Genomic DNA, 21,331 nt, shown 5'->3' with positions numbered 1-21,331 from the left:
GTAAAGTATCATGATATACGAAATTACGAAATTTCTATGCTACGTTTGGTTAGGGCTATTCTTGTGGAGCGGGAGTTCTTGTTCAGTTGGTGGATCGGACTTCGGCTCAGGCTAGCCATATACGTGGACTCCCGGGATTTTTTGGGCAAACATCATTTCTCACAGTAATTTTATAGCCTTGGGGTTTAACGGACTGGATGGGTCTGTGAATGGGCACCAGCAAAAGTTCCGCAAATCTTTCAAAGGAGAGTGTTTTCATTATCCTCATATCCGAAACATTGTTCAAGTAGGTTTAAATACTTGTATTGTATGTAGTCTTGGGGATTCAGAATCTTAGTAAAGTGAAAAACCTGACTGAACCATGTTCATCTATCTGATTTATGATGAGATGAGATTCTGGGTGCATGAGTGAGTGGCATATCAAATGTGACTCGGGTGTCAACTCTGAGCTCAGATGGTGATAGACATGCAAGATGTGAGATAGATAATAAGTACCTAGGTAGTATCCGACAGATATTAAAGCAAGCGCTTGCAAGAAGTTGTCAGATCTTCGACCCTGATTTGTGCTATCTGGCACTAACCTCTAAAGCGGTAAAGCTCCCGCGTACGTCCCGCCGCTACAGGGTGGATCAGGGTGATCTTGACCCCTGTAGATGCAATCATCATAGATCCCTTTGATATAATAAAATAAACAAAACTTCCATTTTCTCATCGAATTCGCAAATTGTACCAGACATATCACAGTTCCGTGCTTAGAAAGAAGAAAAAAAGAAACATGGCGCCATGGACACTCGTCTCTCCCGCAAGTCGTGGAATTGGCTTCCATCTCACGAGACATCTCCTCCGGAACACCACACTTCCTGTTGTAGCGACGGCGAGGAAAGATATTGAAGGAGTGAGAAAGTCCATGTTAGAAGGGTTGAAGGACGTCGATGAGGAAAGACTAAAGGTATTGAGTCTAGATGTGACCGGTATATCTCCACAACCCCTCGTTCTAAGCGTCGAGACTGCACTGACTGGCAGAGAATAGATGAATCCACAATCTCCAACGCAGCCGAAGAAACCAAGAACCTCTTCCCACTAGACAAGAACCATCTGCACCTAGCATTCTGCATTCCAGGAATTCTATACCCAGAGAAATCACCAGCTCAGCTCGAGCACGAGCAACTCACGCACGCCTTCGCCGTCAACACTATCGGGCCCCTGTTAATGTTCAAGCACTTCAGCAACTTCCTCCCCAAGAAATCCACAGATATGTCGCTCCCCACCTCGCTAATCACGCTTCCTACCCAAGCAGTCTGGCTTAACATGTCCGCGCGCGTCGGTTCTACCACGGACAACAGACTCGGAGGCTGGTATTCGTACCGCGCTAGCAAAGCGGCTGTGAATTCTGTGACCAAGGGCGAGGACATTTTTGTGCGGCAGAGGAGTGGGGATAACGCGATGGTTATGTCTTATCATCGGGGACGGTGAAGACGGGGTTGAGTAGGGAGTTTTGGGCGGGGGTGTCGGAGGAGAAGCTTTTTACGCCGGAGTTTGCGGTGGAGAAGATGGTGGGGGTTGCGGGGAGTGTTGGGTTACAGGGACGGGGGAGGTGTTGGGACTGGATGCTGGAGGAGGTCTTGCCGTGAGTAGGGGATGTACGAGGTCACTGTATTTGTAAAAATACCGGTTCGAACTGTATATATCCTTAGAGGCATTAATAAAGTCTCCAGAAGAGACTGATCACTCAGATTAACAGTTGAACAGGGGCTCTTTGGATAGGTAGGCAGGTAAGTAGTGACTAGTACGAGTAAGTGGTTGTTGTTTATGATATAGGTACAGTAAGTACCTCGGACGAGAATTCGTCAGGGGAAGCAGGGGCGGGGGAAAAGGGACCCCGGGAAAAGTGGTGCGTGCGCGGTGAATGCGGTGAATGCGGGGACTCCACATCCGAGGCAGCGGAGCGGCTTGCATCGGCCTTGTATCAGGACAGGACAGGACAGGACCTCAACCTTCACTTCAAAAAACATCGTGGAACATTTCTAATATTTCAACATGAAGTCAGACACACCAGTTTAATGAAAATGAAGACATCTCTGCCTCGCCTGGTGCGGAACCACCGACCCACCCCATTCCTCCAAACCCTCCCTCACCCACCAAGATGGTCCTCCTCCCTCTCCCAACGGCCAGGAGCAGCAGGGTCGGTACCTTATTCTCTCCTCCCATCCCCTCCCATCCACTCTTCAGAAATATTCATACTAACAATCATCTCATCTACAGCGTAACCTTCCCCGGCGCCGTAAACAGCAAGTTCACATCCGCCCTAACCTTCGAACACCCCTCCACCTACCCCGCCATCCCCACCTACCGCTGCACCTCTCCCGACGGCCACCTAATCGACGACACCGTCGCCCCCTGCGCAGACGCCCTCGCGCTCGCCATGTACGAGAACATGATCTCGGTCTCTATCATGGACCTGATCATGTTCGACGCGCAGCGGCAAGGGCGCCTGAGTTTCTACATGACGTCTCAGGGCGAGGAAGGCACGTGTGTCGGCTCCGCGAGCGCGCTGGAGAAAGATGATGTGGTATTTTCGCAGTACAGGGAAGCTGGGGTGTTTGTGCAGAGGGGGTATCAGTTGGGGGATTTCATGGCGCAGCTTTTTGCGAATAGGAGGGATGGGGGGAAGGGGAGGAATATGCCGGTGCATTATGGGAGTAAGGAACTTAATATCGTAAGTCTTTTTACTGCTTTTTCTTCTTCTTCTTCTTCTTCTTCTCCGTGCTTGAATTATACCTTATAATGCTATAACTGTTACTTATTTCAAGGGGTACTGTACTATAGCATACCATCTCCTCACCCCTAGCAACACAAATCCCCCAAGCAGCCGGCGCAGCCTACGCGCTTAAAATGCAGCGTCTGCAAAACCCAGACCTGCCCCCAAGAGTAGTAGCCTGCTATTTTGGCGAAGGCGCCGCCAGCGAGGGTGATTTCCACGCCGCGCTCAACATAGCCGCCACGCGCTCCTGTCCCGTCATCTTCATATGCCGCAACAACGGCTACGCCATCTCCACGCCCACACTCGAACAATACCGCGGCGATGGAATCGCCAGCCGCGGAACTGGCTACGGTATCGATACCATCCGCGTAGATGGGAACGACATTTTCGCCGTGCGAGAGGCGACGCTGAAGGCGAGAGCGCTGGCTCTCAAAGACGGGGGAAGACCCGTGCTCATAGAAGCCATGTCGTACCGTATCTCGCACCACAGCACCAGCGACGACTCGTTCGCGTACCGTGCGCGCGTGGAGGTCGAAGATTGGAAGAGAAGGGATAACCCCATCACGCGGCTGCACAAGTATTTAGAGAACAAGGGCCTGTGGGATGATGAGCGGGAAGCGGAGGCTAGGACGCGCATACGGAAGGATGTGCTGAAGGCGTTTGGGGACGCGGAGAAGGAGTTGAAACCTCCGCTGCGCACGATGTTCGAGGATGTGTATGAGGAGATGACGCCGGAGATTAGGGCGCAGATGGGGGAGTTGAGAGAGGTTTTGGACACTTATCCGGATGAGTATGATGTGGGGGAGTTTGAGGGAGGGAAAGATAGTTTGGAGAAATAAAGTAGATGAGATTAAGTATAAAACACATTTAAACGGTTTGGCTTTTCATCTGACTTACTACATGATGATACAGTATGCTTTCAAGCAGCTATCCCGAAAACAGTTCAAGAAAGGACGGACCTGGCAATGCACATGGTATACCGTGATATCAAGCGAGTTGAGCACATATGCAACATCCGAAATCTAACACCTAAAGCTTTCCCAATTATACATCCAACAGGCTCTCAAACCTCTCTATATACTGCATGAAAATCCGCCATCCATCTATCTATAGATACACCAGCTCCCGAGAATAGCCAAAAGCTGATCCAGAACTCCGCGTATATACCACGTGCCATATGAACATAGCTCATGTCTCATCATATAAACAGCCAGCCAAGAATGCGCCCGCCCACGCATACCATATCAACAACCAAAAACGCCACATATGCACAGTCCAGTCCACCCAGTCATATCCCACATCTCATTTCATCACCTTCCCTTCACCACACCCGCAATATACAGATTCCCACTCGCAACCTCAACCTTCCACCCCTCCCTCATCAACATCTTCCCCACCGCCGGCCCCAACCGACTCTTGCCCCCCTGACTATGATGTCCGACGCCCGTCCACGATCCTATACTGTCCCCCCTTGCCCCCCTCATGCCACCACGCCGTGACCCTCTCCCGACTAATGCGCACCGCGTCCTTAACGCTCACACCATGCAGATCCAAATACCCGTTCCTGCTCTGGCTCGCGACTAGTGCATCCGCCGCATCGCTCTCGGCCGATTGAACGAGCGCGTGGTAGGAGCGGCCTTCTTGCGAGTAGTAGGCTGCTGCGCCGCCCATGAGGTGGTCGGACTTGCCTTTGCGGTAGTACGTGGAGGCCTGGCTGAAAGCTGCGTTGCGGGCGCTGGTGTAGGTGCTTGTGATTGTGTTTGCGGAGATGGGGTCGAGGTCCAGGGCGGGGTTGAACTTGGGTTTGGGAGAGAAGGGAGGGCTGCGGTCGGGATTGAGGTTGAGTGGTGCGTGGCGGAGTTCGATTTGGATTGGGGTTTGGGAGCCGTGAGGTCGAGATGAGAGGGCTTTTGCCAAGTCGCGCGCGTTTGCGATCGAGGGATGCGTGAGCTGGACTAGGGCCTCTAGATCAGGAGTTTGGATTGATGGGAAGCCTTCGCGGAGTTCGGAGGCATTGATTTGGATCATGGGATCGTCGTCTTCCATGTTCAAGTCTTTATGAGCCTCGATGAGAGCAACAAGTGTAGCCTGGACTGATCCTCCGCTCTTATGATACATCGAGCTGACTTGTTGAATCGGCATCCCTGTCCTAGTGGCGATGAAATCGACTTCATGTCTCCCAGTCTCCCACTTGCTTTGTACGGGTAAGTCCGGAACCTGGGTATTGGCATCATCTTCTGTCATTCGCCCCTTTCTTTTCTTGTTTCTTGCCTTGTTCTTGCGCGGCCGTGATGGAATATCGCTCTCGGAGAAGGCATCGATTCCCTTGTGACGAAGTCCGTGATGCTCGAGGAAGGATTCATTCATGAGTTCATCGATAGCCAAGCTGGCGTTTCCCTTGTATTTCTTCAAAGTCCACTTGACATCGAATGGCTTCAAGGTAGGGAAAATACCCATGAGAGCTGTTTTCTTTGCTTCTTCATTCAGGTCGTCCAGCTGACTTGTATATGAAGTGTCTGTCGATTCATCTGTTGAAGTAGATGCGCCATTGGGGGTGAATTCTAAGCCTTCAAGGTCCAAAGAGGACATCTCATGACCCAGAGAAGTGTCGTCCGTCTGGCTCGTCCATCCTGGGGCACTTTGTCCGCTCCCACTCTGGCTCTCGTTTTCTCCCGCTTCCCCCAATCCGCCGCTCAAAATTTGAGGTCCACTGGCAGCACTGGCATCAAATCCGCTCGCTTCGTCATCTGGGACAGTAGCCTTGACAATCTCCAATATCTCTTTTGCTGTATTTAGTTGATCCACATCACGTAGGTCAAAGTCGGAAAGGATGGCCAGTACTGTGGAAGAATCAATGGTTTTGGAATATTCCTCCTAAGAAAATTTGTCAGCCAAGTATTGCGAAAATTGTGTTGCGCCAGAGTGAACATAATACCAATAATTGAGTCGCGAGCCCCTCCACGTCGGACATTTCCTGAGGGACTCTCCTGCCAGCGCGGACACGAGAAACAATTGTTCAAAATGGTTCAGCTTAGTGGTACAGTATTCTCTAGGATACGGTGCATTGCTGTGAGGGGATTATTTACAGATGGTGAAATCATGGTGTTGTGGAGTTGTGGAGGTGGAGGTGGAGGTGGACATGTCTTACAAACTTGGATGACGGTGGAAAGATGTTAATCGTGAGATGTAGTCACTCTTATCGGGAAGCTAAACCTATCTCGGTTGGACAACACTAGGACATCAGACAGACTATCAAAACTGAAAGAAGACCACCAATTTATAACAGTCAAAAAGACTAAGGCAATATATCACACACTGCCATTCATCTATCTAATGAAGTGTGCAAAAGCTAATCGCATTCCCTTATCATGATCCATTGATGCGCCAAACGACCTTCCATGCAATTTGACTAACCATCCATTCCAAATCAGGTGGAAAAAGAAACATGGTGGAGAAAGCTCGTGAATACATAAGTTATGAGGGGACGCAATACGGGTGATTTCTGTGAAGTAAATGCCTGAGATCGAATTCCTATTCGATTCTTCGCGCTAAACTCATCGACCTTTCAAGTAACGTGCCTATGACAAATGGAATGCGCCCTGTCCTTCCTTGATCGCAATATTCATACGACGCCGCATAACGTCCAGATCAGTGTAGTCGGGCAATTTAAGATAATTGACACAAGTCATAACGCTGGGGAGATAGTCGTCAGATGCGTAAGGAGGTTCACTTGGCTTACAAACCACCGTGAACATGGGGGTAAGAGACTTGAAACCTAGAAAAAGATCAGCATGAGGCAGATACTCAGTTGGTAAGGTGACGTACCGCCAATAGGAAGTTTAGGACTACCAGTAGTGAACTGGAGGAAGTCTCGTCGTTCTGGGAGTGTGAGTTCGCTCATAGTCTGAAGCAGATTCTTCACACTCTTGCTGTCCATATTGAAACCATGGTCGGCCTTGATCGAGTCCATGAGGGCTACAAAATCGTTAGCAATAGTGACATTTATGGAAGGAGAAAACATACTTTCAAGTGACCAATCTTCCTCGATTCTACCGAATAGCATGACCAGCTCATCCGGAGTGAAGGCACTGAGGGCGGAGAATGGGAATACCTGGGTGAAACCAGTTCTGAATGCATCAACTTGTCTTTGAACACCCGTCCCAAGGGTCATATCAATGACCTGTTCAAGGTAACGCTCGACATTGTCAATGGTAACCGAGATGGTAGATCCATTTGGCAGCAATTCAATGGTAGAATAACCTGGGAGAGTGAAGTCAAGACCAAGATCATCAATGCGAACGCCGTCAATAGAGAGTTCTTCTGCCGCCGCGACTTTTTGTGCAGGTGCGAGGTTGGGATTTTCATCAATAGCCTTCTTTCCAACGGCAAACTTTTTGATCAATTTCAAAGATTTTGCTAATTGGGCATCAACTGTCTTGACGGCTCCCAAAGATGGTGTGACTGGGTTGGATTCGTCTCCAATACGAAAGAAAGTGGGGTTGAACGAGACATCGATAATTCGAGAATCGATCATCGATCTAGCAACGAACTTTCCAAGCATCTTAAAGAGGTGGAGCGTTCGCTTGCCATTCTCACTTGTTGATTGATCCTTACTCATAGGGGCAGGGAACAGACCACGAGCACCGAATGCATACTCGTCAGCCTCGTTAGCATCTGTTTCACGCCAGAGGTGGAGCTTCTTCTTGGAGAACTCCTTCGATACAGTGGAATAAAACTCTAGAGTTGGACCAAGACCAGTTCCGACTTCTTCGAAGTATTCGACCTCCAAGATACTTTGCGACGCACCGTAAAGTTCCATAACCTTTAATGCAGACTCGAGAATCTTCGAACGAGAGATTCGTACCTTTTGGCGCTGCAATCGACCTAGAAAGGGGCGTTCATCACGATGGCGGTCTCTCCGGGACTCATCGGCAGATTGAGCATTCTGCCATCTGGTCATCGATCGCGCATAGCCAAAAGAAGTAGACTGCAGAAACAGGTGTCGGGTTTCGAAGGGGAAAAGGAATGGATATAGCCGAGCTAAATCCTCACTCCAAGTGGGAAGGCAGGCGCTCGCAACGATGAGAGGCTCCTCAAGCTGTCTGTTGAGTTTGGCTGTGAGCTTTGTATTTACAAATTGCGAGAGTGGTTCAGCGTTGAGCCTCAAAGTGTCCTTGTTCTCGGCTAACACATCATCTAGATTTGCATTCAACGCGTGCAAGATGTTCAACAGTCGAAGGATAGACGATGTTGCAGGATGCTTGTCCAGTGACGCAGGAATTCCAGAAGAAGTTGTTTCCGTGCTAACTTCCGATGCCTGACTGAGAGAGGTTGGTTCTGGTGGGGGTGGCCCTGGAACACGCTGAAATCCTATCTCATGTGTTGCGGACCAGACGCCTCGGTTTGTATGCTCATCAACTGACGGGTTGTGAACAGCTCGGTAAATGGTCATATCATTGGAAATCGGCTTGCCGTTGATGCTAAACTCGATGTGCCAGTCCTGTGGTACAGCCTGGATCGCAGCTGCATAGGACATTGGTCGGGAAGCGCTGGGTGTTGACATAGCTGCTTGAGCTGCAGCAAGTTGCAAGGCTGAGCTGCGGGAGCTGGCTGCAGATACCTGTGAAGGAGTAGCAACCTGAGTACCATCGTCCTTTCGAGCAGTGACTTTGCCACCAGCAGCGACTTCGAGGTTGACTGCAGTTGGGTCTGGGGCTGCACCCTCCTCCATATCCTCATCTAAGTCTCCAACAATGGCATCCAAAGCTGCACTAGCTTCCATATCCTCGTCATCAGTAAGTTGTCTCTCGTCGGCACATTCCAGTGCACTCGCCAAAGCATCTTCTTCTGCAGCTGGAGGTGCAGCTGGGGGCTCGGTCTGTGCTTGCTGTCGTCTACTAGACCGACGAGTGGACTTTTCTTGGGTTGTGTTAGAGGCTGACTGGCTTTCAGAAGCAGGTGTTGCAGCAGGAGCTGTCTTGGATTTCGCTTTTCGAGAACTCCGAGAGGTAGAAGGAGTTGGGGCAGATGGGGTTGCTGCATGGGCAGAAGTCAATCCACGGGCAGCCATACGTGCTTGGACATCAGGAACACCGGAGTATGGATTTGGAATGTTGCCGGCAGCTGCTAATGCAGCCAAAGCACCTGAAAGGCCTTCTCTCCTAGTGCCTCGAGGCCCTCGTTCCGACAAGCTGATTCTTGGACGTAGGTAATCGTCGAGTGCTTTAAAGGTAGCAATTGCATGAATCGAGACCATGATATTGCGATAATGTCGTGGTATCTCTGAGCTTTCAGGCGCAACTAGCTTGAGACGAATTTGCTTCGCAAGCATGGAAGCCGCACTGCTTCTATTACCATCAAAAGTGTTGGAGTGAACTGTTACAACCTCAAAATGCTCGGAACGACTCAGGAGATCTTGTAATTTGTGGATTAGAATACTGAAAGGTGTAGCAGAGGACTCTGCAGTTGAAGTGTTAGGCTTCTTTTTCACAGTTCGTCCCATAAATACCTCGAGGAATGCTGATCTAGCGTCGTTGCTCAAGCGCTCGTCGGGGTGATTGAACACATCCAGCAAGACTCTCACAACTTCGGAGTTAAGCAACTCGGCACTGGTGACGCTTTCCAGAACATCACCATCAAAGTAAGAGGCGAGTGTTGTGAAAAGTTCCACGCCATTGCCTGGTCCCTGATGAAGATAGTGAGATTCGATGTTGGAAGCCAATCCTTGCAGACTGCTAAGAATCTTCACGGCCTTTTTCTTCATGTTTTGGCTATTCTTCTCCGTCTCATGAACCTCCAAAAATTTCTTTGCTCGCTGTGCAATGATTTGTTGCATAGTCGTGACATCTGAGGTAATGTGGCGTGGCGGGCCATCCAATGACATTGTAGACCCTCGTGAGCTTGTTGGAGATCGACTGATATCATCAGGAATATCATCGTTCTCATTTTCATCGTCGTTATCATCGTCCGATGAATCATCATCATCGTCATCATTGGCATCGTCAACCGGTTCAGACTTCTCGGATACTTTCTGAGCACCGTCTGGTTCAGTTACATTAACGGCTTCGATCGCTGGCGAGTCTCCGTTGGCAGACTTGGTAGACTTCTCAACCAAATCTGCATTGGCAAGCTTTGCGATTTCTGCAATGACTCCTTCCCGATAGAACTGGTAGCGATAGACCTCATCCAAGCGAGTGAGGAGAAGCTCAGCAGCTTGAAGTGCATAGTTCACAAGACTGGGGTGGTCTTGTTGTGACAGGATTGCGGCAAGGAAAGAAGCATATGGCACAGATCTTAGTGCTTCCATCAAGATATCTTTATCGAGATTGGATAGCATCTTCAGTTGGGCAGTCAAGACCTTCTGGCGAACACTCAAATTGACGGTGCTTGAAAATGCATCTGTCAAAGTAGGGAACAGGATAATGGCAAATCGCTTGACTTCGTCTTTACTTCCCTCTAGGAGCTCAATTCGCTTCTCGTTTGCAGACTTCTTCCGGGAACTTGACGACCCCGTCGGTGGTGCTGACGCTGCGTCAATATCAAAAATCGCATCGAATGAGTCGGATTCTCTCGGAAGGCCGGGAAGAAGTTCACAGATGACGTTCAAGGTTTCAATGACTTGTTCTCGGGGTCTGTGGATTAAAGCCTGCATGATAACAACACTGTCCAACTTCGAGGCTACATCTTCTGTGGCGCCAGGGGGCGAAACACCCGTCAAGATTTGGTACAAAGTCTCGACAACATTCATTTTGAACAGTTCAGCGGATAAGCTGGCGCTAGCCTTAGCAGTAAAAGCCAAGACTCGCAAGAATTGGGTGTGGATATTCGGGCCGATAAGGTTGGTGGTACCTGGGAGTAAGAGACGGAGGATAGCTCGGAGCAAGTCAGTACTGACGAGCTCTTCAAGCTTGCTAGGGTGATATCTAAAGCTCTCTACGACTCTAGACACACAAAGTGATCCCTGCTCGACAACTTTCTGATCATTGGAGCCCAAGACGTTCAAGAGAATTGGCATTACATCTCGAATGACGGGAAATGAGTCCTCTGGGATATTTCTACAGCAGTTGGCCGCAGTGGTGACAGCAGTCCGCTGAGTACTGGTTGCGAAAAAGTCAAGGTATGTCAGACAAGCTGTCAAGCCTCCTTCGCGCACAATAGATGCAGGATATTCGACCGAGATCTTCTCCAATGTCTAGAAGTTTCAAGTTAGCAAGAATGATTGAAGGGTTGAGGCCACTTACGCTGAGAGCTTGCTCTGCCAAATCAATGAAGTGTATCTCCAGAAGCTTTTGGCAGAGAATTGGCACGGCCCCTCCATAAACCACATTCGCCGTGCTTGCGGGCAATGCTTCCATCAAATTCGCAAGACACCGGCATGCAAGAAGCATCATTTCAGGATTTTCTTCTCCAAAATCGGAGGGTTGCATCAGGAGTACAAGCTCCTTAACAAATGCATCTGGGGAGAAGTGTCCTGACAAATTATCCTCGGTCGATACCAGCAGAATTTCGGACAATTCCTGCAGGGCAATCAACTGTACCGAAGGATCATCTTTTTGCTTCAAGTTGTTCAAGATATCCCGTAGTCTCGTAGAAACGCCCGACATCATGCCAGTCAATGCCCTTAATGTGCTCGAGAGGCCGTGTGGAGGTCCTCCAGGTCCACCAAAATTTCCAAATGGATCGTCGTCATCGTCCTCCCGGCCAGCATAATTGCGAGCCATCTCTTCATCCTCATTGTCGTCACTAGCATCGTCATCGTCAGGTGGGGGTTTATTCTCCGAAGGGTTATTTAGCGAGGAGTCGCCATCTTTATTGTTGCTGGCCGTCTTCTTTGGTCTACGGCTAGACGCTGGGGTGCTTGTAGGATTAACTGCTTTACGGGCGTTAGCAATGCAATATGATGCTTGATTAGGAAAAAAGCGACACACCTTGACCACCCTTCTTATTCCTAGATGACTTCCGCTTTGAGGAACTGGTAGATGTGTTCGGTGGTTCACTAGAAGGACCCGCAGAATCACTGAGATGTGTATTAGTTTAGCAGGACAGACGGGGATAGATTGGATACATACCCAGGACTCGACATAACCGCAGGAGTTTTGCCCTTCGAAGCTCTCTTGCGAGCGGAAGCTGGGGCAGTCAGGGGCGGCTCAGGCTCAGTTACTTTTTGTCGCTTTGTACGTCTGGGTTGTGGTTTCGCAGGTTCTGGTTCAGGTATTGGGCTTGGCTCTCGAGCTTGTGCTTTGCGTTTTCGAGATGCAGGCGGAGGCCGAGGGGACGAGGCAGCGGCGGTGGCGGGGACTCCTGCGGAGGCGCCAGCTGACTCTGAAGAGCTGGCTGCTTGTCTAGCGGACGCACGAGTAATTCTGGAAGACATGAGTATTTGGTTTCTGATGGAAGGCCTTCAGCACACTCCGTCGCCTCTATGCAACAAGGTGGATGATTGCAAGAGGTTGCGGCAGGTCGAAGTTGCAAATGTAGATGTAAATGGATATTGACTTGCAGGTGGAGACGAAGAGGGAAGAGGGAAGGGGTCAAGTAGAAACAAGGGCAGGTGAATGGGGGGAAGGGTACCGAGAAGCAGAAGTCGCTGTCGACTGGTTTCTTGCAGTTGCTGTTGCCGTTCCGGGGTCGTTATCGAAAAGTGACTCCGATTTACGCTGCGAAGATGCCATCGGTCACGCCATTAGCGGCTGTTTGTATATTCTCTTGGTCTGAGTAAATATCGAATTGTCGAAGATCGCGAGGGGGAGGAGAAAGTAGAGAATATCACGGGCGGTGGAGGTGTTTGATGGGATAGGATGGTATGGTAGGGCAAATGTTAATGAACGATTACATCGACTCTACCTACGTACGCTGAGTTGGCGCGGAGCGCTGTTTTTAATCCTGGTCGCCCAGCACCACCACCGCGCTTAAATACAAAAGTCGATCTAGACGAATTCTAAAAGTGACGACGTTGACACCAAAAACACGCTCTTCGTTGTGTAGCAGACAAAGTGCAAAGGTCAAGTGCCTTTGGGTATGTATTTCAACACTCATGCCTCAAAATGATTCCCACCCACGTGAAAAACGCAACCACCATCTTCCTTCCACCTTGTGGGACGATTACCTATCAGACTAAGGTTACTATTATATTTGACTACTTAGCAACGTGGCAGATTTTGTTTTCAGAAGTCTATACTCATATTAAGAATTCTTGAGGAAAGCTTCTGTCTGCTGCATCAATTCATCTGTTAGCTATGTCTATTTCGTCTTCCTCCACTTCTTTACAGATATACCGATCATTCAACGTCTTTCACATACTCATAAAATACCAAATTGTTCAATAATAAGTTATCGCAAAAAGACTGACTTCTATTTCCCAATATCTATATATAATATATCTTCATCTCATGTAGCTCAGGTATTGCTTGTTCTATAAAATTTCGCTTGAGATGTTTTAGTAGGATCAAGCAAATACACTACCCGTCCCGTCTCATCCACACTTGAATGCCATAAGCAAGACTTGTCAAAACCTTTTGATTCTTATAATTTTTGGATATCACTCAGTCAAGATGTCATATAACTCGTTTGTGGATGGGTCATCTTCAAATACGTAGTCAAAGGGGGCTAACTCTATGCTTGGTCACGTTGGACCCAGGATTGGACTGAAGCGAATGAGGTTTCTGATACTTCAAGGTACAAGACATGGGAGACTTTGCTGAGACATTGCTAGGTCAAAGGAGATGATATCCGTGTACCTTCGGCGGTAGGTAAGCTGATGGTATTGTTGCTTATGGACGGGAGATGTGCGGCAAGGTTGGCTCAGGCCAGTAAGTGGAAATTATGGAGGAGAAAACAAAAGGATTAAAAACAAAATGTTTGATATAAATCGAACGGGCTCTGTAACTTGAGCTGCTAGCCTTCTTCGGTGAGTTAGCCCATATTTACATTTTCGGCTTGAAAGGTTGCCGTTTACCTATAGGAAGTTTTCATCTGATAAACGACTTTTGTCACATTGTATACTCCGTACTAACGTTTCCGCTCACCCTAATAGGTGACGGAGATGACAACAGAGGAGCAAGCCTCAATCCCCAGCATTACCGTACTGGTGATACATATGCATGCCATCTATTGGCTGCTGAAAATGTGGGTTTAGGCACGGTACTGTACGGATCTGTAATCAATCCCAGGCGCCCGGAACCTGTCAACCTACCTGCTTGTTCCGCAAGCAACGTGACTTAAAAGCGACGGAACTCGCGGCCTTTTGACTAGCTTACCTTAACCTTTAGGCAGGTGGTCAGCGTACCTTGATTCTGATTTGATAGTTGCTTTCTCTGTTGGAGTTTCTGTTAAGGCCTTCTTCAAACTATTTTCGGGGACTTGTCCATGGTTGAAAGCACTAATTCCCTTACAGTCTAGAATCCTCCCGCCCGGTGAGATAGTGTAAGCGGGCTCGCGGGGTGAATCGCAATCGCATCATCTCCGTAACAAAAGCCACAACCATCCCCCCTCCCCACCCCATAAGATCCAACAGCATCTTAAATCCAACATTCCCATCCATACCCCCCCCGAATACACGAAGGATTCACTCCTGTCGGCTTCAAGGTGTCTTGGCCGATTCCCAGACGCTCTTCCTCAGGGCGGCTAGTCGTGCGCAGCCTCGACCCCCGTATTTCCTATCGTCTCCGTGTTCCGACCTTGGGACATAACAGTTCATCATTGAGATTTTACACACCTTCGAGCCCAAAATATCTGTCGCAGAGGCACGAATCGACAACCCCGAGTCAAAGTCATACGACTCTCAAAATGGCAATAGACACGCAGTCTGCTGTTTCGCAGCCGGTCCAGAGCAATTTCCCCCACCAACGCCTCACATTACACCAAAGCGATGCCTCGAGAACCCCACTCGTATTGATAGCATGTGGCTCCTTGTACGTCTTATTTCCATGCCAAAACCTACCTATTTCTTCAGATGCCAAGGAGGCTTGGACATCCATATGCTTCCACGCTCTTTGACTCACTCCAAACTACTGTGCTAATGTGCAGGCAGCTCCCCTATAACCTACCTACACTTGAGGATGTTCGAGATGGCGTCAGAGTAAGTCACCTATCTAGAAAATCAATATGTGTAAATTTGATCTGACATTTAGACACAGTTATGTGCGTACTCTTCTTCCTTTCTGCTGTTCTTCCGGATTCGAAGATAACCTTTCCGAGTTCACTCTTTACATTACATTAAGGCTAACATCCCACTCTAGTACAAATTCAACAACAAAAACTTCGAGATCATGGGGGGTTATCTCAGTCCAGTGAGTCTTATTTTCAAGCAGAAACGCTGTTTCCCCTCAATACGTTTCCGAGGTTGGACTTGTTTGGGGGCCCTTTGGCAGCAAGGAGCCTTGCCCGAAGCTCCCTCCTGAAACATTAAAGTTCAAGATGCTAACATGTTCACATAGGTCGGAGACGGCTATAAAAAGGTAATCGGCCCTTTTATTTATTTCTTCTGCTCTGTCTTGCTATGCTGAGATTCTTGAAGAGTTTTACATCGCCTCAATCCTTGACATCGACGTAAAACACAGTACTGATTTCTTAATAGGCAGGACTCGCACCAGCTGTCCACAGACTCCGGATGTGCGAGTTGGCTGTGGAAAGTGCTGGGTGGCTGATGGTTGATCCATGGGAGGCTACGAACCCAGAATACATTCCCACCGTAAGTCAAGTCATACATATTGAATACCAGCTTTTGGCATATTTCAGAAGCTTGGCTCTCTGCTGCCAAAAAATCAAACACAAGTCCAAACTAACTATATGGACAACAATAGGCCCAAGTCTTAGATCATTTTGAACACGAGATCAATGTGGTATTAGGAGGTATCGAGCGACCTGATGGGACCAGAGTACCTGCTAAGATTTGTCTCTTGGCGGGTGCAGATCGTGAGCATTTACCTCTCTCCTCGATTATAGACGGATCCAGTGGTAGCATGATGAATTCATACTGACTCCCCTGTTCTTCTGCAGTTGTCCAAACTATGTCCACACCAGGTAAGACATACACATCCGTCTTCCCTAGTCCATTACTAACTGACTCGCCAGGCGTCTGGAGTAGTGATGATTTGGATCATATTCTTGGAATGTATGGTGCTTGCATCATTGAACGAGAAGGAACCGACATCGATGATGCTCTCTCGAGTCTTCAAAATTACAAAGACAATATTCATGTGAGCATAGTCCTATAGCATTGCTTTTTTCGGATTTATCTTGTTGCATTTGGTATCCAAGAGCTTCTACTAAAATATTTCTATCATTCCTGTACCTTGAAATCACAACTCAGACTTTGCATGTCGACCTGTCAAGATAATATTGCTAATGCCTTAGTAGGTTGTCAAACAACTCATCCAGAACAACGTAAGCTCGACTAAGATTAGGCTCTTCTTACGAAAGGAGTTAAGCATCAGATATCTGATTCCATCGCCGGTTATCAATTATATCGAGGAACATAACCTGTATCAAGAGGACGGAATATCCTCGATGAAGGAAAAAGGAAATGCAGAAGCCACGCAAAATTCGGGCCGGACATCACCAGCAATCGGCAGTTCTGGATCTAGAAACCACATAGACAAGGCCTCGTGAAAGCTAGATGATGTACTCTTCGGACTTTACGCTGTATCATATGAAAATACTAGGGAGTACCAACCCCCGCCCGGAATCCGGCATTCGCCGGCCTTTACGGGGTACAAAATGTCTTTTCCTCATGGCCAAACGAATGTCATCTTACCTTTCATTGGGTATTGTCGCATCACAGTGGATGAGGGGGTTTTTATTTACACGGATTTCTTTTGCATTGGATAGGTGCTGGTTGCATACGGAGGATGATCACGGGACACTGCTTGGGAGGATTTTCTGTTCAACGTAGATGCGAGTGGCTCACGGCCTCGGGAAGACATAGGAGATATCCACCCCACCATTGCTTAGATTTTGGTGGAATAGCTCGAAAGAAAGTAGAGATGGATTTGCTCTACCTTCTGCACCATGACCCTTTAGCTTTTGCAAACACAATAATAACATAGGTAGGGACTTACAAATGGACTCTTGAGTGAGTAAAGACAAATTGTTCCACGGTAAAAGAAATAGTCGTGAATCCGCGATGAAACACTACTCCGTTAAACATCAGCGCCACAAGGTCTAGCTAAGGTACCTGACTGTAAGCGTCATCCGAGGCTGTGCACTCCAGAACAACAAGACCCCCGTCACCTGCCAACATCAAAGTGAGACCACCCCATCTGAGCAACCTCTCAATTGTAGAGGACTTATGCTCTCTCAACCACGTACAAACGTATTTTCGACCACACTTGCCCAATAAACACTACGAGGAATTTGCGGCGCTGGACGACGCTTCAAAGCAACAATGGGGCCCAGCCTCCTAGCAGTGGCAGGCCTCCTGACTGCAGCTTCAACCCTAGTATCCAGTGAAGCTTTCACGCCCATCCACGAAGCTGGGCGATGTGCGATCCGCGGGGACTGTGGCACTCTCTTTTCACGGCTGCCGTGCGTTGATAACGGGCTGGCAAAAGACCCAGAGGACGATGTGCGGGAGAAGCTTATGGGAATCTGTGGGCCAAAATGGAAGACAGGGCCTCTGTGTTGTGAAGAGAAACAGGTATGGCATATTGCTAAGCAAGAGAGTCGATATTGATGTATGATGTAGCTCGACACTCTCTCGGATAACCTGAAAAAAGCGAACGCCTTCATATCATCCTGCCCGGCTTGCAAGGAGAACTTCTATAACGTCTTCTGCACGTTCACCTGCTCTCCCGATCAATCGCTCTTCATAAATGTCACACAGGCCGAAGCGAGCGGTGATAAAAAGAGGGTTACAGAGTTGGATCATCTTGTTTCCAACTCTTATGGATCCGGGTTCTACGATAGCTGTAAGGATGTGAAGTATGGGCCTACAAATGGCAATGCTATGTCCCTCATTGGTGGCGGCGCGAAGAATTATACGGACTTCTTGAAGTTTTTGGGAAAGAAGGATCCTTTCTTTGGCTCGCCTTTCCAAATCAACTTTCCAAGACCCGAGGAATATCCCGAACCTGGTTCTGGAGCGCTGGACATGACCCCAAAGAAATGTAACGACGAAGACAAGAATTTCAGGTGTGCTTGTGTAGACTGCCCTGATGTTTGCCCCGAACTTCCAAAAGTCAAGGAATCTGGTACATGCCACGTCGGAGTGCTACCATGTCTCTCCTTTGGAGCTATACTGGTCTATGGAGTTATCATGGCATTGCTTGCTACAGCAATATTTGGACATATTGCCTGGGCTAAGCATAAGCGGCGCACCAGCGAGCGACTTCGTTTACTACAAGACGTTGCACCAAGCGATGATGAGGACGAAGGTGATATAATCCACAATAATGCTATGTATGATCGCCCTCAGAGACATTACTGGATCAACACCGTCTGTGACAGTGCATTCAGTCGGCTGGGATACACTGCCGCAAAATTTCCAGCGATTACTATTGCTGTCAGTGTCGCCCTGGTGGCAATTTTGAGCATCGGATGGGTCCGATTTGAAGTAGAGACAAATCCAGCCCGACTATGGGTCAGCCCAACTTCGGCTGCTGCTGAGGAGAAGGCTTTTTTTGATAAGAACTTTGGACCTTTTTACCGTGCTGAACAGGTTTTCTTAGTGAACGATACACAACCAGAAGGGCCAGGCCCAGTCCTCAGCTACGAAACTCTCACGTGGTGGATCGATGTTGAAGATCGCATTAGCAAGCTCAAAGGAAAGAAAACCAATGCCACGCTTGAAAATGTATGCTTCAAACCTACAGGAGATGCTTGCGTGGTGCAGTCCGTGGCAGCCTGGTTCAAGAACGATGCGAAGCAGGTTAATGCCAAAACGTGGAAGGATGAGCTTCGAAAATGCGAATCTTCACCTGTCAAGTGCCTACCCAAGTTTAGCCAACCTCTCGATCCAAAATTGATCCTTGGTGGGAGACATGGGTCAGATGATCCTGCAAATTCGTCTGCAATCGTTGTCACCTGGGTTGTCAAAAATGGCGATGAAGATTCAACTGTTGTAAAAAAGGCCATGGATTGGGAAGCATCTCTGAAAGACTTCCTCCTTGAATTACAAGGCAATGCAACTGCTCGTGGTCTCAGACTGTCGTTCAACACAGAAATCAGCTTGGAAGAGGAGCTCAACAAATCTACAAACACCGATGCCAAAATCATTATCATAAGTTATATTATCATGTTCATCTATGCATCTCTAGCTCTTGGATCGACTGCATTATCTGTACGGGGAATTTTGCGGAACCCAGCAACTTTCCTTGTGGAATCAAAGTTCTCTTTGGGAGTGGTGGGCATTCTAATCGTACTGATGTCCATCTCGGCATCTGTTGGGCTCTTCTCATATGCCGGTATCAAAGTCACTCTTATTATCGCAGAGGTCATCCCTTTCATTGTTCTTGCGGTGGGTGTCGACAACATCTTCCTCATCGTGCATGAATTTGAGAGAGTCAACATTAGCCACCCTGATGAGATGGTGGAATACAGGATCTCAAAAGCCTTGGGTAGAATGGGCCCTTCGATTCTCCTATCAGCTAGTACGGAGACCATTGCTTTCGCCCTTGGAGCTGTCGTAGGAATGCCGGCTGTTCGGAATTTTGCTGTTTACGCTGCTGGTGCCGTGTTCATCAACGCTTTGCTGCAGGTCACAATGTTCATCTCCGTGCTGAGTCTCAATCAGCGACGAGCCGAGGATCATCGAGCCGACTGTTTCCCTTGCATTCAAATCAAGAGTGCCAGTGTGCAATTGGGACACTCGAATGGTAATGGCTACGCCAGATCTTACGAGGGTCAAGATGAAAGCAGCCTTCAACAATTCATTCGCAAGAGTTATGCTCCCACGATCCTTGGAAGGAAAATGAAAGCTGTGATAGTGGTCATATTTTTAGGCATATTCACAGCTGGGGTCGCATTGATTCCCGAAGTCTCCTTGGGACTAGAACAGACAGACGCGATTCCAGATGGCTCCTACTTGATCCCTTACTTTAATGATCTCTACGATTATTTCGATTCCGGCCCTCCGGTTTACTTTGTCTCTCGCGAGCTAAATGTCACCGAGAGGAAGCACCAACAACAGCTCTGTTCTCGTTTCACGACGTGTAAACAAGAGTCCCTGACAAATATTCTCGAGGGAGAGCGAAAGAGGCCAAACGTCTCGTACATTGCCTCGAATGCTGCAAGTTGGATCGATGACTTTTTCGTTTGGCTTGATCCCACCAACGAGGAATGTTGCCTTGAAAAAGGCGACACATGCTTTGCCCATCGCGATCCAGCATGGAACATTACCCTCTACGGAATGCCCGAGGGTGATGAGTTCATTAATTACTTGGAGAAATGGGTCAACTCACCCACAGATCAGAGTTGCCCTCTTGGTGGAAAAGCATCATACGCCAACGCTCTAGTTATCGACACAGAGCGAGAAACCATCCCAGCAAGCCATTTCCGTTCCTCTCACACTCCCCTCCGCAGCCAGAAGGATTTCATCTCAGCCTACGCCTCCGCACGCCGTATCTCAGACGGCCTCAAAAAATCCACTGGCCTCGACGTCTTCCCTTACAGCGTCTTCTACATCTTCTTCGATCAATACTCCACCATCGTCCGCCTAACCGCCACGCTCCTCGGCTCAGCCCTAGCCATGATCCTCGTCATCTCCTCCTTGCTCCTCGGATCCGTCAAGACCGGAGCAGTAGTAACAGCCACCGTCATAATGATAGTAGTAGACATCATCGGCACCATGGCACTCTTCCACGTCTCCTTGAACGCAGTCTCGCTTGTCAACCTCGTCATCTGCGTAGGCATCGGCGTCGAGTTTTGCGCTCACATCGCGCGCGCTTTCATGTTTCCGTCCCGCGCTGTCATGGAGCGCGTGAAGAATAAGTTCCGTGGCCGTGATGCACGAGCTTGGACTGCGTTGGTTAATGTGGGCGGGAGTGTTTTCTCCGGTATCACTATTACTAAATTGCTCGGTGTGTTCGTGCTAGCGTTTACGAGGAGTAAGATTTTCGAAATTTATTATTTTAGAATCTGGCTAGCGCTTGTGGTATTCGCTGCATTGCATGCGCTGGTTTTCTTACCTGTTGCGTTGAGTTTAGTTGGGGGGCGAGGGGTATATTGATCCTGAGAGTGAGGGGGGATTGCAGGAGGATCTAGCGAGTAGACGGTATAGGGCTTTACTGCCAGATGAGGATGATGATTCGGATGAAGAGTATTAGTTTGGGCACTTTTGGTGGGAGAAGGTGTGTATATGTAGGAATTTGCATGGGTTTAGGTGTTTTCTCTGGGTTGGGTTGGGTTTAATTTATAGCGAGAACAATGTCACATGGCATGGTAATATATGATGGGTTGTTAATCTCTTGTATTGTGTTTGTGTTTGAGATTTTGATGAGGGACCAATGGCCTCGTTAAAACCTGCGTACAGGAAAGAGTGCCTTGGTTAATTTCCCTCTCAGTCTTTGCTTCCTTCCTTTCTCCCTTCTTTTCCCTCCTTTCTTTCGTACCCTTCTTATTCCCCTTTTCTTCGGA

At 48.4% G+C, this 21,331-nt stretch overlaps 6 protein-coding genes across 6 annotated transcripts; 4 read left to right on the top strand and 2 right to left on the bottom strand.

Moving 5' to 3' along the window:
• Positions 1 to 775: 775 nt before the first annotated feature.
• LHYA1_G008484 (uncharacterized protein) lies at positions 776 to 1,625 on the top strand (the record flags this gene model as incomplete). The annotated part of the gene is made up of 3 exons (XM_031153404.1): positions 776 to 971; positions 1,031 to 1,446; positions 1,476 to 1,625. Coding segments are annotated over 3 exons (762 nt in total), but the record flags the coding sequence as incomplete, so codon positions are not given.
• Positions 1,626 to 2,066: 441 nt separating this feature from the next.
• On the top strand, positions 2,067 to 3,600 carry BCKDHA (2-oxoisovalerate dehydrogenase subunit alpha, mitochondrial; the record flags this gene model as incomplete). The annotated part of the gene is made up of 3 exons (XM_031153403.1): positions 2,067 to 2,182; positions 2,263 to 2,716; positions 2,827 to 3,600. 3 exons carry the CDS (start codon positions 2,067 to 2,069, stop codon positions 3,598 to 3,600), a joined length of 1,344 nt encoding a protein of 447 aa, XP_031001555.1.
• Positions 3,601 to 4,189: 589 nt separating this feature from the next.
• Positions 4,190 to 5,862, bottom strand: LHYA1_G008482 (Smr domain-containing protein; the record flags this gene model as incomplete). The annotated part of the gene is made up of 2 exons (XM_031153402.1): positions 4,190 to 5,635; positions 5,848 to 5,862. The coding sequence occupies 2 exons, from the start codon at positions 5,860 to 5,862 to the stop codon at positions 4,190 to 4,192; spliced, it is 1,461 nt and encodes a 486-aa protein (XP_031001554.1).
• A 477-nt stretch (positions 5,863 to 6,339) lies between these two features.
• On the bottom strand, positions 6,340 to 12,158 carry LHYA1_G008481 (putative ubiquitin fusion degradation protein; the record flags this gene model as incomplete). The annotated part of the gene is made up of 6 exons (XM_031153401.1): positions 6,340 to 6,536; positions 6,587 to 6,736; positions 6,785 to 10,952; positions 11,002 to 11,633; positions 11,689 to 11,777; positions 11,830 to 12,158. Coding segments are annotated over 6 exons (5,565 nt in total), but the record flags the coding sequence as incomplete, so codon positions are not given.
• Positions 12,159 to 14,451: 2,293 nt separating this feature from the next.
• On the top strand, positions 14,452 to 16,369 carry LHYA1_G008480 (Nicotinamide/nicotinic acid mononucleotide adenylyltransferase; the record flags this gene model as incomplete). Its single annotated transcript, XM_031153400.1, has 8 exons — positions 14,452 to 14,670; positions 14,790 to 14,841; positions 14,890 to 14,899; positions 14,980 to 15,048; positions 15,636 to 15,673; positions 15,758 to 15,781; positions 15,833 to 15,957; positions 16,118 to 16,369. Coding segments are annotated over 8 exons (789 nt in total), but the record flags the coding sequence as incomplete, so codon positions are not given.
• A 775-nt stretch (positions 16,370 to 17,144) lies between these two features.
• Positions 17,145 to 21,021, top strand: NCR1 (Niemann-Pick type C-related protein; the record flags this gene model as incomplete). Its single annotated transcript, XM_031153399.1, has 3 exons — positions 17,145 to 17,396; positions 17,445 to 20,849; positions 20,902 to 21,021. 3 exons carry the CDS (start codon positions 17,145 to 17,147, stop codon positions 21,019 to 21,021), a joined length of 3,777 nt encoding a protein of 1,258 aa, XP_031001551.1.
• Positions 21,022 to 21,331: the final 310 nt, after the last annotated feature.

Source organism: Lachnellula hyalina (genome assembly GCF_007821495.1).
Source record: "Lachnellula hyalina strain CBS 185.66 chromosome Unknown contig00231, whole genome shotgun sequence".
NCBI classification, from domain to species: domain Eukaryota; kingdom Fungi; phylum Ascomycota; class Leotiomycetes; order Helotiales; family Lachnaceae; genus Lachnellula; species Lachnellula hyalina.
This window is presented reverse-complemented; position numbering and strand designations above follow the sequence as displayed.